The sequence below is a fragment of the Lathamus discolor genome, chromosome 2 (genome assembly GCF_037157495.1).
Source record: "Lathamus discolor isolate bLatDis1 chromosome 2, bLatDis1.hap1, whole genome shotgun sequence".
NCBI classification, from domain to species: Eukaryota; Metazoa; Chordata; class Aves; order Psittaciformes; family Psittacidae; genus Lathamus; species Lathamus discolor.
The window spans coordinates 119,108,053-119,123,856 of record NC_088885.1 but is presented as its reverse complement, the minus strand read 5'-3'; the positions used below and the strand labels follow the sequence as shown (position 1 = coordinate 119,123,856).

The 15,804-nt window shown below is 43.9% G+C and overlaps 1 protein-coding gene across 1 annotated transcript in view; it reads left to right on the top strand.

The window, feature by feature from the left end:
* Positions 1-2,972: 2,972 nt before the first annotated feature.
* ALKAL1 (ALK and LTK ligand 1) overlaps positions 2,973-15,804 on the top strand; it is a 36,130-nt gene continuing 23,298 nt past the window's right edge. Inside the window, exon 1 of the mRNA XM_065669362.1 lies at positions 2,973-3,315. Within this exon, the coding sequence (XP_065525434.1) occupies positions 2,979-3,315 (337 nt within the window). The 5' untranslated portion in view covers positions 2,973-2,978. The remainder of the gene's footprint in view (positions 3,316-15,804) is intronic.

The following is a 15,804-nucleotide window of genomic DNA, read 5'->3' as shown; positions in this document are numbered from 1 at the left end:
AGAGGCAGAGGACAAGGTAAAACTTAGTAGCTCATGATGGTAAAGGGCCTAGTTGGGTTCCAATACAAAGCTGTAAATAGTGGCTCTAGTATTTGTAACAGTATTTATATCTGAGAAACCCGCTGAATGTGGGTGACATATTTGAAAATCTTTGCTCAAGGAGCCACCGACTTTCCCAAAGTAGTGGCTTTAGAATGTTGTCCATCAAGACTGCATAGTCAGCTATAGCAGCTTGCAGACCTGTTACATCTTTTTGGGGGATGTGAGGGAGACAAGAGAGACCCCTTGCTTGCCTTTTTCAATATGACATTTAATTCTTCTGAGTATTCTGCTATCTGCCTCAAACAGACACCCAAGAAAGACTTCGATTTTTCTTATGAGCAGAAAAATTATTCTATCTTAACAGGGCCATATGTATTTCCCCCTGTGTGACTTGCTCCCAGGGCTAGAAGAAGATGCAAACTTAGTCCACAACTAGTTATGAAGATGGACAGAGGAGATTGTGTCAAGGTAATACTTTGGTCATTTCTAGGGGAGAATTCCGCCCCATTCAGTGGTAGCCACATGTCTCTGAGAGCAAAATAAAAGCGAAGAAACAAAAAGCAAAAGAAGAGAAACTCTGGGATTTCTTTTGGAACTGCTAAATTAATATGCTGCTTTGTTTCTCAGTTTATTGCTTTCCTTCTTCACTCAACCTAACCATCAGCTTGACCAAAGAAAACTGGTTATATGCCCCAAATAAAGAGGCAAAAGCAGGAAATCATGCAGTGAGAAAGAGATTGACGCTTCCCTTCTGTTACCCTGGGAATCCACAGGTCAGAACCAGTGTATCTAGCACAGAACACTGATCTATAAAAAAAGATTGTGTGATAAACCCCTTTGTAACCCTTCATTACTTAAATTTGGTTTGATCCCTGATCTCTGTGGCATCACCCCTCAAAGGTGAGTGTGGGTGGCACAAGAGTAGGAGGATGTGGGGAAGAGGCTGGCTCCCATCACCAGCAATGATACAGCCCCTGTGAGATACAGCCCTGAGGGTACTCTTGCCTGTGATAACCAGAGAAGAGTACAAATGAGAGTCTGGGGAAAGAGACAGCATTCGTAGGGATGTCAGAATAGTTTAAATCTCTTTCAAATCTAAATTCTCCATTTTCACATCTTCAAGGATATCCCAAAACCTTTTTTGTTTTCTCCCACTCTTATTAAGTAAATATCTCAGTGGTACCTTCCGACAAAGAGCTTTACTTAAAAATTCTGTTGTAACGTGAAACATTGTCTGGTATAATTCGAAGAACTTGTGTTGCTTTTCAATCTACCCAGAGCAGCTGTATGCATTGCTCTCTGAAAGCTGAGATCTTATTCACTAATATTATAGGGCTGTATGAGGCAAGTTTTTAACCTGTGGGTTTAACGGTTTCATTAGGTCAGTACTTCTTTTTGCTAGCTTTTTTTTTTAAGTGTCGTCAAAAAAAAAAAAAAAAAAAAAAAAAAAAGCTGTTTTGGAGAAACAAACTTTTACGAAGTCTCTAGTTTGTATATTCATCCGCCAAAGGCAGCCTGCTACTTTCCTTGCCATCCAAACAGGACCAAATTTATACACACTTCAGACTTCACTCACGACTTCTTTGTTCAATAAGAACAGGTGGGGGGAAATAGTTCTGTCGCTGTGTTCCCGAGGGAATCCTGCTAAATTAAAGCACATTTTAATCTCTTGAGCCGGCAGCTTTATTAGTAAGCGTTTCCCAATCTTCAGGGAAATCTAATTTCACAAATAGATCAGAGCCACTTCAAACGCAGCTTTCAGCTGCCATCCACCGGGGGACAAACGGGGAGGAGGAAGTTTGTCAGAAAAGACCATCTCTGAGCCCAAGAGTGATTACCAGAGGTGTCTCCATCGACAACCACCCACCTCAGGTCGATAGTACTCAAATGAGTACGCCGGTGCGGACTATATAAGAGAAGCGCATGGCCCTGGAGGGCGCATCACCCCTCTCCGGGCGCAGCACCGACCGCCCCGCTCCGCTTCGCGCCCGGCGGAGCCTCCGCGGGAGCACGGGCTCTCCGGAGGCGGCAAAGGACATCTCCTTCCCCCCTGCTCCCCTGCCCTCAGCGAGGCTTGCCTCCGCTTGAAGGTAAGCAGCCGGCTCTGAGAGGGGCCTTCAGCATGCAGCGAATCCCCGGGTCGTTCCCCGCTACTGCCCGGGTTTGCCGTGCGCCGCAACGCAGTGCCAGTAGGAGGGAGGGATGGAGAGCCTGGAGCCGTCGGGGAGAGCCGGCTCCCTCGCGGCTCCGATTAACTCTTTCTCCCAAGAGGATTTGCAAGGGAGGCCAAGTATAAAACAGTTTGTAAATAACAGAATTTTCCTCCCTCCCCCTTAATCCCAACCGTTTGCTATAATTAGAATAGCTTACTTAGGGGCATTAAGCACCGCTCTCGAAGCCTCAGCTTGTTGTAGTTGTTTTTGCCCTTTACGTCCTGATTTGCAGCAGTTCCCGCTGGAACTCGCCCCTGACTGAACTTTGTCCGGATGCCCTTCCCTACGCTCTCGCCCGAGAGCCGCTGCGGGGTGGGCGGATGGCGGGACGGCCCGCGGGGGTCCGCCGGCGGAGGAAGGAGGCAACGGGAGGCGCTGGGACTCCGGGGGCAAAGGGAGCCGAGCAAATCCCCCGCAAAGCCCTGGACCGCAAATACGTGTGGCGGGCTTAATACCCTTCCCCTAATCCGTGTCTATACATGCGCCCTCCGGGGAGCCGGGCGAGCGCGGCGGGGCTGCTCGGGGGCTGGCGGGGAGGCGCGGCGGGGCCAGTCGGTGGCGGCCCGTCGGATCTCCGCTGGGCTGCGCCCGGGCCGGGCGTGCGGGTGCGCACCGCCTCCGCAGGGGTGCCCTGGGGCGCGGCATGGGGGGCGGGAGGGCGCGCTGCGGGCCGGGCCCGGCGCTGACCGCCTTCGCTCTCTGCCTCCTCCCAGCGCCGCAGAGATGCGAGGGGCGAAGAAGCGCCAGGCGCTGCCCGCCATCGTGCTCCTGCTGCTGGCCTCTGCCGCGCCGCCACCCGGCGCCGAGGGCAGGGACGTGCCCTCCGCCGGAGCCGAGCGGGGGGCGCTGCTCGATTTCCTTCTCCAAGCCCTGGGCGACGGCGAACGCCCGCTGCCGCCCCGCCCGCCGCGGCGGGACCGGGTGATCTCCCGGCGGTACATCGGCGGCGCCCCGTCGCCGGATCCCCGCTCGGTTGCCGTCGCCGCCGCCGCCGCCCCCCGGCCGCCGCCGGCCGTCGCCCCGCCGCCTCCACGGCTCTTCGCCACCGCCCGACACGGAGGTAAGAGCCACCGTGCTGCCCTGCTGGGGTTGCAGCCCCCCCACCGCGTCCCGTCCCTGCTGGCTCCTCCAGCGGCTAAGCCCGATGGCTCCTCCGCCGGGGCACCCCGCTGCAGGCGGGAGCGGGCGAGCGGAAAGCGGCACCAGGAGTACGCTCCCTGTCCCTGAGGTGGCAGCCTCCCGGGGAGGTTTGGCCTGTGCCGCTGTTGAGTCCCGCCGAGGGCAGAGCAGCTCAGCCCCACTGCCCGGCAGGAGTTCAGCTGTGGGGGTATCCGAAGCATGAGGGAGAAAGGGTAACTCGGGCTTCTGCTGCGAGGTCAGTTGCGGCCACAGTGGGTCTACGCTCTGAGCAAGCCTCCCAACTTCCCGAGGTTCTGACACAGCCAACCCTGAGGAAGCCCAGTTTCTCCCCAGACTCGGGACTGCTCCTCCGATTTGCACAGAGGAAAAATGACTAATCTGAGAGACTGATGTCTGGACTTAACTCCTTTAAACTTCCTCTTCAACTTGACTGGTCCCATGTGGTGCATTTTGCTAGTTTTGCTGGGGCAGGTGTGGGAGATCTGGGCTGTGCCGGGGCACGGGGACTTGTTTCACCTTCCAGAGGATGCTCAGGCTGGTGCAGGGAGCCATCTCCAGGTCTGGCACAGACCAGGCCTGGCTGTGACAAGCAGGGGCAATTCAGGGCCAAGCACAGCTGGCTGGTGATACTCACAGACTGTGCTTTGCCAGGAGACCGGGCAGTGGGTCACCTCTGCCACAGCTAGGTTTGGTGCAGAGCCAGACAAAACATTTCCTACTGGAGTGGAGCTGCCTGAGCAGTTTGTGTGGGTTAGGATGGTGCAGTACAGCAAGAAGGAAATTATAATGACTGTCTTTTGGCTGTAGACCACTAACATTTTTCTCCTGTTGCCTGCTAGAGACTCTACTGGAGAGAAACCAAGATGAGGGGAACTAGGGAAGTTTGGCTTCTTAGGGATTTGTATCCCTGGAGAATGCCCTTGTGGCTGATGGCTGGTAATAGATAAAGTCGAGTCGCAAACCCCCCCTCCCCGCCAAGTGACACTGATATACTTGCTATTGTCTGTCCAGTGGTCTATTTTAAAGGAAATTAAACCCCATTTTGGAAAAAAATGAAAAGTTGGGTGATAAGTTCAGAAATTAGTAGGTGAGTAACTGGAAAGGCAGGCACTTGGCAGTGAGATCACTGCATGGTTTAGGGAAACTGGACTAAAAAAAGACAAATAATGTAAAAAGTAATTAATGTTCTGGCCTTGGAAGCTTCTGCTGAGTACAATCTGCCCCTGGTACTGAGCAGTCCATCAGTAAGGGGTTGTAGTGTCCCAGTGAACTTCCAGATATTCTCACTTTTACAGAGCATTAAGGCTGAGCTGGTTAATGGAAAACTAGATTGCCACAGATTTCTTTACTGCCTGGAAAAGATGCTTCTGGTTATCGACATGACCGGTCCTGAGTGATTGCTTACTGTAGCTCGAATTTCTTATGTTCTGTGAACAAACCTTTAGTGTACCTTTATCCAGGAAAAAATATAAAAAGTTACTTTCAAGGCAGAATATATGAAGCCTTATATGTGTCATCAAGAGAATGAAAGAGTGTAAGCCTGAGAGCAACAGTTACTAGTGTCAGTTGTTTTGAGGAAAAAGTCTATTATGACCAACATTTGGGATGTTTGCCCCTAACTAAATGTATTGAGCTATAAAATAGAATCATAGCATGGTTTGGGTTGGAAGGGACCTTAAACATCATCCAGTTCCAGCCCCCATGCCATGGGGAGGGATGCCTCACAGTAGACCAGGTGGAATATTATTTCATAATATCTATATAACTTTAAATGGGATTTTTTTTAATTCATTAATATTAGACGTAATAAAGCTTTGCTTTGTGTTGTGTTAATTTTTGTAACTATATTGTATACAAAAGGAGTGGCACCACTGAACATCCTTAGAGAAGTTATCCAGTTGTCCCTGGAGCAGGTGCAGTTCCTATGGGCAGTCACAAAGGTAGCTCTCTCTCCAGCCTAGAAAGGGCAGAACTAGAGCTTAAATAGCAGTCATGTTTTAGTATTCATTCAATTTTTATAACAAACAGTACTTGTTGTGATGGTGTATTTTTGCTTTTTGGGGTAGAGAACTTTGATGAGGCTCTTCTGACAAGTCATCAACCCTTATAACTCCTGTCACCAACACATTAACAGCAGGATTTTACTCCAGCTGGCAGTACCTGACTGTCAGCTGAAGAGAATGGATCATCTTCCCCTCAGTCAGGAAAGGTATTACATTCAGCTGAGTACTCAGCCAAGCATTTTAAACCAGAATTATATATTTGGATTATCTGTTATTGCTAAGAATCAAATCCAGGTGTCTGATTTAAAAGAAAATTGAGCAACTTTAATATGCTTTTTTTTTTTTTTTTTTGAAACAAAAAGCATGCAGAACAGTGCTGGATACAGAGCAGAGCATGCAAGAAGAATAATTTCTGTGTGTTTTCTCTTTTTACTTTTCTGAAGGTGCTACTTCATATTATCAATGAGCCGAATGGCAGGAGGGCTGAAATGCGCTTCCCCTCATTTTCTTCTCTGTTTCCCTCACTCTCAGGGCTGGTTCCAGCTTTAGTCTAACCGTATGATGAACTTATCCAACTCACTGAGCTGCACCTCCTCACACCCCTTTCTTTTATTTTATTTCTTCTGGGGCCTTGGTTAGCTATTTGCATAGTGAGGAGAGCTGGCCTGGAGTGCCTCTGGGTGAACTTTAGGAGCGGGACAAGACAAGTGGCTGGAGCACATGACCAGGGGCAAGGTTTGAGAGTGGATGGGTCCTTTCCTTTATTGCAATAGGGTCCTGCTCATTTAGCTGAGGCCATAACAGGAGAGTACAGCATCACAGCGTGTCTTCAGTGAGGCTAGAAAAAGAAGGGTGAGACAGTAAGTGTCAGACATCCTGTCATTTACAGATACATAAATAAGAGGAGGGCCATGAGGATGATCAGGGGACTGGAGCACCTCCCATATGAAGATAGGCTGAGAAGGTTGGGGCTGTTCAGCCTGGAAAAGAGAAGGCTGCGTGGAGACCTCATAGCAGCCTTCCAGTATCTGAAGGGGGGTGTAGGGATGCTGGGGATGGACTATTCATTAGGGACTGTAGTGATAAGACAAGGAGTAATGGGTTAAAACTTAAACAGGGGAAGTTCAGATTGTGTATAAGGAAGAAATTCTTTACTGTTAGGGTGGTGCGGCACTGGAATGGGTTGCCCAGGGAAGTTGTGAACACTCCATCCCTGGAGGTATTCAAGGCCAGGTTGGACAAGGCCTTAGGTGGCATGGTTTAGTGTGAGGTGTCCCTGCCCATGGCAGGGGGCTTGGAACTAGATGATCTTAAAGTCCTTTCCAGCCCTAACTATCCTATGATTCTGTTCTCATATGTAAAAGCAAGAGCGGCTGGTCTTTGATGCCCGATCTGGATGTGTCTTGCAGGTGATTTGGGGGCAAGTCCTGGGCTAGAACTATGTTGAGGGAATAACAGCTGTTCTCTGCTTCATGTGGGTTCATTGTGGAGCAATGGCACATGACAGCCCTGCCATGCTGGGGCAGTGAGCTGCTGTGTCCTGCTTGGAAATCACAGAATAGTTTGGGTTGGAAAGGACCTTCAAGGGTCATCTAGTCTAACCCCCCTGCAATTAGCAGGGACATCTTCAACATCTTCATGCCAGGGTCTAGGGAGGGTAGGAGGGCACTCACTCTTTAGGTGTTTTTTTCCCCCCTTAATAATCAGGAATGTATTCCATGTTGTGTCCTTCTTGGTCAATGAAGATTGCATTGTGTATCTTGTAGGGCCCAGGAGGACACACACATATGCACTAAAGGCGCTAGTTTCACCATCACTACCTGTCTTAACTTCTTATCTCTTTTATCCCTACATGTTCAAAAGTCTTATGTCACACAGATCTGTCCCTGTTTTTCATGGTGACCTAATTAATGAGACTGAGCACTTACTCTGAAGAGTATATTCAGAAGAAATAATGTATTCCAACTAACCAAAAAGCAATCTTCATCTTTTGCTACGATTTCTGTTAGGATGTCACTAAAAATAAAAGTTGTTCCTTTGAATTATTATATCCAGTGGGATTAAATTTTCTGTCACAACATCCTTTAGTTGCCTGATTTCCATGAAGTTTCTGTTCTTGAGTGTGGGTTTTTTTGCACTAAGAAGTGTCTCATTTTAAGCTTAGTGATGAAAGCTCCTCAATGGGCAATCTTTTTCATAATTATACCCCGCTTCTGATGTGTTAACTGTGGTCAGGTTTTTTATGAAGAACCCAAATACGTGTTTTCACTAAGAGAGGATTCAGCATCAGGTTATTTTTGAACGTCACATAGGGGGAACTAGAATAGTTTGTCATTCTTCTCAGATTTTCTTTGTTACATTTATCCAAACCACGGAACTGAAATAGCTTCCATATAATTAGATTTAAAGAAGTCTTGGGAAATAAAAAAGTCTGCATTAACTGTTCTTTCCTTACATATTCCTCACAACACTGGAGAAATGAGCTATCTAAACTTGCAAGGGGTAGGGGGCTGAAATTTGTCCTTGTGCTGGGAGACCAGCAAGACATTTTAAAACATTTTGATTAGTTATTTTTCAAGCATGAAGGAATGAAGATAAATGTTCCTCTCAATTTACCACTATGTTCAAATTGGCCTCCTGAGCTTATCTACTGCAGATTTAGAATAACATGTCAGAGAAGAGAATTTGGCCCTCAAACTATTTAAACTTCGAGGTTAAGCTTAAGAGGTCAGTTTTATGCCAAAATTTCTTACACATCAACAGAAGAAAACTGTAAGTTGTCCCATGACATGGTGCTAATTTAACCATTATTCATCATAAGCTGGATTGAAAGATAGATAGGTTTGTGGTTTATTTTAGTTTATGGTTGAATCAAAACCATGTAACCTTACGAAAGGCATAAGAAAAGTCTTATTGTTTTCACTCACTTAAAAAAATCTCCTGTAAGTATAGTGTTAGTTACAGCTGGAAGTCCCTAATTCTCTAAGACCCGCTGTGCCTAATGCTAAACTACTTCAGTAAATGTAATTACAGATCTGGAATAAAAAAAGGAGACTATTGAGGAGTGTAAACCTTGTCTCAAGGAAATTGAAATGTATGGCAAGGCGTAACACATAGTTCTTAGTAATACTTATGTCTTTTATGCCTTGTCCAATTTCCCATTATTATCCCTATTAATAAAACAGCTTTTGGGGTTGTTTTTTGTTTGTTTGTTGTGGGGGGTTTTTGTTTGTTTTTTGGTTTTCGTGGCTTTTTTTTTTTTTTTCTTTCATATATTTTGTTAATAGGAATTGCTGGTGATTCAGGAGACTTAAAAGAAGATGAGAGTTAATAAAAATGCAGTTCTTCAAAATCACGTTTACCAAACCAGAAATTGCCTCAGAAATTAACAAAACAGTGTATGAAATTGATTTAAAAGAAGTATAACTGCTGCATTAAAAATAAAAATAAATGTTATTGGCTTATTCCTGATTCCACATCTGAAGATTCTGGATTAATTATTTTCACAGTGAAGCTGGTGGGTAGGACTTTCTGGAATAGAACTAGGCAAATACACTCTGCTTTCAGAGGCTTAATGTACTCCAGATTCCAAATGATTAGGGGACGTATTTTTCTTCATTGAGATGGACATGATAGGCAAATTAATTATAACTGTGTATTCAAGATGTAGCAGTTAGAAGAAAATATATCCTCATAAATTAAAAACCTGAATGAATTATCAGGTATTCTACTTCTCAGGAGAATGTCTATGTGGTACTCTCAGTGGGAGAGAACATCTATATGGTAGTCTCTATGGGAGAGTACAACTGACCTGGGCACTGGAAGCAGCAAAGATGCCACAGGACAATGTGCTGCCCAGGCCAATGGTTACTGAGGCAGGATCAGAGAGGCTGTGAGGATCTCACCACAGCATGATGCGGACATATGAACAGTCCCAATGAATTCAATGGATATAGCTATTTTCTCTGCTCTTATCAGGATCAGGTGTTAATTCTGCCCCCGAAATACAAGTAGGCAGGATAGATTTTTCTTACTTGGTGTTTCATTTGGGTGAGGAGAAAGAATTCCTTTGTTTATATATTATTGCATTTGGGGCCTGAAGTACGCCAGGACTCCTCCAATGCAGAAGGAAGTGAATAACAAATCAAACAGAAGTTTCAATTCAAAGTAGAACCAAGTGCATACCTGTCTATTACTCCGGAACCATAGCATGCATTTTGAGTACGTCTCGCTTGGCCCTGAGCCTGTGAGCAAAGTGAGGAGTTGATGCAGTTTGTTTTTTTGGTGTGTTTTTTTATTTATTTACTGTGGACACAATTTGATTTTTCAATCAAGAAAATATGGCAGATATCTGTCTTACTGGTTTGTTATTTCAGGTGTTAATCTGCCAGGGAAAGCCTCTGAGAAGTGGGAGAATGGTAGTGCACAGGTGTAAGACTGCGATACATTTATTGTTTGGTAGACAGGCTTTAGCCTTGAAAATACACTGCTTCATGTCTGGAGATGATGTTGGTTTTTAAACATGTATGTATACAGGAAGTAGTATTTAAAGTTGAGATGTATATCTATACACACATACCTACGTAAGTACATATATATATATATATATATAGGCACACACACGTTTTAATTAATGGGTTTTGAGGACAGTTTGAAGGAGAATGATGCAGTGTTTCAGACCGACAGGATTTGAAAGTTACAAAGTTGCCTTATAAATGTAAACTGTATTTTCCAAAGTGCTTAGAACATCATAAAAATCATTACGTAGTAGCAGCCACTGCACAAAGCTATAAGCAAAACCTCATGATCAATGAGAGACACAAGAAAGATGCACCACCTACGAAAATAACCACCAGGAAGGTGCAGAGAGAAAGGGGGGGCTGGTTCCATGTCTAAAGTATGTGTAGTTCCCCTGTCCACATTGCAATCATTTTGTTCTTAGAGATCTCTCCAACTGACCTGAAAGTAGTGTGTAGGAGGGGGAAAATATCCCCTTTATTAAGACTTACCTCTTTTCTAGAGAACTAGAAATTTCAGTGATGTTTATCTAATACTGTTCACTAAAGTAAAACAAAACAAACAAACAAAAAATACCTAAATGTGAGCAAATCTTACATTAGTATTTTGTAAGGCCTGTTTTAAAACGTACCAAATAACTGCGCTGTAATAGCCATAGTAAGTGTCTGCTTTTTCAGTGAAAGCATTCAGCTGATGTACAGAAAAATTTTTTTGTATAATTTGTTGCTCACATTTGGTCTTGATGATGATAGCGAACATTAAAGCAGACTGTTAGAAAAGAGTGTTTTCTGAACATATGCACCCATGAGCAGTGTTACACTGGATGAGATGTATTTTTTTACTTGAAAAAAAAATGTACTCTCTAGGACTTTTGTTGTTTGCTTGTTTTGACACTTAAGCAATTGCATATAGTCCCTGCCCATGAGACCTTAACCAGAAATTAACTCTGGTGAAGAAAATACATCAAATTAAAACTTGCAAAATTACTTGGAATCAGGAGAAGATACATGGTGGAAAGCATTTTGCTGAAAAAAAGTGCAGCTGATCTCCTGCGTTAGCTTCACTTGATGGTTAGGCTTTTCTGTTCAATTTAAGGATGAGTGCTTCATTTTATCATTTGTGATTTAGAGGTTACTACTTTAGTGGAAGTCCTTCAGGCTATTCATTTGAGTTCTGGCATTTTTAATGTCGGTCAGTTGGAAAACAGTTGCTCCAGTGAGGGAATTGATTGACTATTGATTACATACTGAGTGTCCAATTCTTTATCTCTAGGGTATAAACAATATTTAACACATGGGGGATTCAAGCACTTGATTGGTTAGTGGCTGTTTTTGTCTTATTACGTCTGTTGGGCAAAGAATTATTGATGTGCAATGCTCCACTGATTTTACTAAAACAGCACATAAAAATATGTTTGTTTATAACAGGCTTTAACACCAATGCAAAATACTGTTTGGCTTGTGGCTTACTTGTGGCTACCTTTTAATCCTAATATTTTGTTATTAAACATACAATTAAAATGATTATGTAACCAAAACCTCCTCAGGTTAAGGCATAACTTTGCATAGAAAGAACATTTCAACTTTCTTGGTAAGTCTTTTTCTAAAGTCTATTAGGTCTCTCTTTGCCAATTCAAGTAAATTGGTTATATTGCATTTTCATACATGTTTTCTTACTACATGATTTTAAATCCGTGTCTTTAGCTTGAAGAAAAACGTTGAAAGTTTTAGCAGTAAAGCCACTATTGTAATTTTCCTTGCAGATTTTGGACAGCTTCAGGAGTGATATGGCACAAATCTAATTAAGGCTTTGCTACTTAAATTATGTTCTCCTTTTAACTTGAGACTATAAAATAAAGATGATAAGCAAAATAAAACCCTACTGGAAAACAATCAGGCACCTTTGTTTCTTAGACTTTGCCACTGATGATCTCAGACTGTATGTGATCTGTTTCAGTAGAAGGAACTTTTGAAATGAAGCGTTAGGAAATGCATCTTCATCAGTATATGTGGCAGTAGTGGGTATATGTACTAGATTAGTAAAACCCTTAAATCCATTGGATTAAAATAACTGAGGAGATAGCTGTGATGTTATTACTATAATCATGACAGAGTGATTACTTCTTCCCTGTCTGTTAATGGCATAGCATGCCTAACACATGAGAGATTTCTGTTGTGTCATTTAGGAAGGTAAGGAAAAATATTTTCAGAACCCATCTTCTACATGTGGGACAAAGGATTACAGCCAAAACACACCAGTATGAGAATTTCTTATGGTCTCCAGAGAAATCCTTGGCCAGAAGACAGTGTAGAGCAGGCTAATCACTTTAATTTTATGCTGTGGGCCTAAAGTTTGAATTGGCCTGTTGGTCAGTACCAACTTAGCAAGATACTCCATAAAATCTGTGCTTCCCACTGTTATGTGATCAAACCCCAATTGTGCACGTAATGCATACAGATTTCCCCTCTTTATTCAGTGACAAGCTTTTTTTACAGATTGTCAGATGACAATTTTACAGAAAATTGTCATACAATTTTCGAACTTTCAGAAAAGGGATTACTTCAAAACAGTTTGTGTGGATGAGATCTGCATGGGTACAGCAAATTTAACACCCAGATGTACTGCTCATGAGTAGTGTAACTGTACATCACCTGCATGGTGGAATCACTCCATGTGTACACATGTGATTCAGCTGCACAGGACTGGAGAAGATCTCTTCTCTAAGCTGCAGTCAGGGCTTTCAAAACCCCTTCAACCAGATCCAGACTGCATGTTTATACTGACCCAGAACTGAGCAGCGCCTCCAGAAGAGCCTTGCTTCTCCTTCTTTACTTTCGTCTGGAATAGCTGTTCCTTTCCTATCAGAGGAAGGGGTGAAACAAGGGTTAAGTCTGGAGATTAAATAATATTAACATGATAACCCTTGCTTTAGAATAGATAGAAAACCTCTTGAATATTAAGGGTAACAATTCCTTTTCTTTGCAGTTACACTCTCCATCTCAGACTACCGGAATATTATAACAGTGAGAGCACTATTAAAAACCAAGAGAAACATCAAACTTGCTCAGTCCCAGGATATGGAAAGTGTTCTCTGTTTTTCGTTCAAAGCTAGCATTTTCTGCTCAGCACATTCTAGCCTGCTGAAATGTATGTTTTGCATGTATTTTAAACCTCAAAGATAAGACCTGCAGTATTAGTACATCTAAATACCTCACTAGGTTTGAGGCATTTATATGTAACACTCAAATAAAATAGTTTGATCCCAGTTATCATTTATATCTCATTATGTGATAGGGTAAAATGACCTTAGCCTGAGTATGAGCATGGCGTATGTTCAATAGGAACACCTTTAAGACAGCAGTTTAGAATAAAGTGCTTATAAGGAAGAAACCATGGATTATTAATCTATTATGATAGTTCTGAATCTGTTCTAATTCAGAAGGAAAAAGAAACATTTCTAAAATAAGCACAGGAAATGTGATATACAGTTAGCCATTACCATTTGTGCAGCAGTCAACCTGGAGCCTATTCATATTTCAAAAAAAGCAGGGTCTAATTAAGCTCTGGCAAACTCAGTTCTATTTCCTTTCACCCTGATAAAGTTTGCCTGTGTTTGTCAGTACCGAGTTTGGTTTGTATGCAGTTAAGCACGTGTCATCAGCTTTCATTCAGATGATTCAACTAGTTCATGAAGTGGGTACCCTGGAGACAGAGGATATAAAGAAGGCAGAGGTGCTGAATGCCTTCTTTGCCTCTGTCTTTACTCCTGCAGACTCTCCCCGAGGGCCCCGGATTTCTATAGCCCCAGTAGGAGTCAGGACAAAGGAGGAGTTTGCTTTGGTAGATGAGGATTGGGTTAGGGATCAGCTATGCAAACTGGACATCTGTAAATCGATGGGTCCGGATGGAATGCACCCACGGGTGCTGAGGGAGCTGGCGGAGGTCATTGCTAGGCCACTTTCCATCATCTTTGGTAAGTCGTGGGAAATGGGCGAGGTGCCTGAGGATTGGCGGATGGCAAAGGTCACACCAATCTATAAGAAGGGCAAGAAGGAGGACCCGGGTAATTATAGACCGGTCAGCCTTACCTCCATCCCTGGAAAGATGATGGAACAACTTATTCTTGACTCCATCACTAGGCATATCAAGGATGAGGGGGTCATTAAGAACAGCCAACATGGTTTTATGAGGGGGAAGTCATGTATGACCAACCTTATAGCCTTCTATGAGGAAGTGACTAGGTGGAGGGATGATGGTAGAGCGGTAGATGTAGTTTTTCTTGATTTCAGTAAGGCATTTGATACTGTCTCCCACAGCATCCTCATAGATAAGCTGAGGAAGTGTGGGCTTGACGATCAAGTAGTGAGGTGGATCGAGAACTGGTTGAAAGGAAGAAGGCAGAGAGTTGTGGTCAATGGCGCAGAATCTAGCTGGAGGTCTGTGACTAGTGGAGTTCCTCAGGGGTCGGTGCTGGGACCGGTGCTGTTTAATATTTTCATCAATGACCTGGATGAGGGAACTGAGTGCACCCTCAGCAAGTTTGCTGATGACACAAAACTGGGAGGAGTGGCTGACACACCAGAGGACTGTGCTGCCATTCAGCGAGACCTGGACAGGCTGGAGAGTTGGGCGGGGAGAAACTGGATGAAATTTAACAAGGGCAAGTGTAGAGTCTTGCATCTGGGGAAGAACAACCCCATGTACCAGTACAGGTTGGGGGGTGACCTGCTGGAAAGTAGTGAAGGGGAAAGGGACCTGGGGGTCCTGGTGGATAGGAGGATGACCATGAGCCAGCAATGTGCTCTTGTGGCCAAGAAGGCAAATGGCATCTTAGGGTGCATTAGAAAGGGAGTGGTTAGTAGGTCAAGAGAGGTTCTCCTCCCCCTCTACTCAGCCTTGGTGAGGCCGCATCTGGAATATTGCGTCCAGTTCTGGGCCCCTCTGTTCAAGAAGGACAGGGAATTGCTTGAAGGAGTCCAGCGCAGAGCCACAAAGATGATTAAGGGAGTGGAACATCTCCCTTATGAGGAGAGGCTGAGGGAGCTGGGTCTCTTTAGCTTGGAGAAGAGGAGACTGAGGGGTGACCTCATCAATGTTTACAAATATGTGAAGGGTAGGTGTCAGGATGATGGAGCTAGGCTTTTTTCAGTGATATCCAGTGATAGGACAAGGGGCAATGGGTGTAAACTGGAGCATAGGAAGTTCCACGTTAACATCAGGAAGAACTTCTTTACTGTAAGAGTGACAGAGCACTGGAACAGGCTGCCCAGGGGGGTTGTGGAGTCTCCTACACTGGAGATATTCAAGGCCCGCCTGGACAAGTTCCTGTGTGATGTACTGTAGGTTACCCTGCTCTTGCAGGGGGGTTGGACTAGATGATCTTTTTAGGTCCCTTCCAACCCTTGGGATTCTGTGATTCTGTGATTCATGCTTTTGATGTATTGCAGCTGTTCTTATGTTTAATTTATGCAAATATTCTAGAATCTACATTTATTAGCAGCCATGATAGCTAAAACAGAATACTTGCATAGAGTGCTACAGAACTGAAAGAAGTTAATTTCCTCTTAATATTTATCAATGTGGAGTCTCTCTGTCTCATTCAAAGAATGGTTTTGCGTTCAGTCAAGAGCTCTCCAATAACTTCTCAGGCATAATTTGGAGTCTCTGGATTCAGATGAAATATCTGCCTTCATAGTTCAGTGATTTCAAATAGCTGATAGATGAATGAATGAATGAGTGAAAACTGTTACAGAAAGAAAAAAAGGAAAAAATAGCTTCAGTATATTAATGTCTTACCTATATGTCTCATCATTTTCAGTGAATTATTCTTTATAGTTTAATGAACAATTAGTATTGTAATGCCTCTTTCCTTCTGGAAAGAGTGAAGT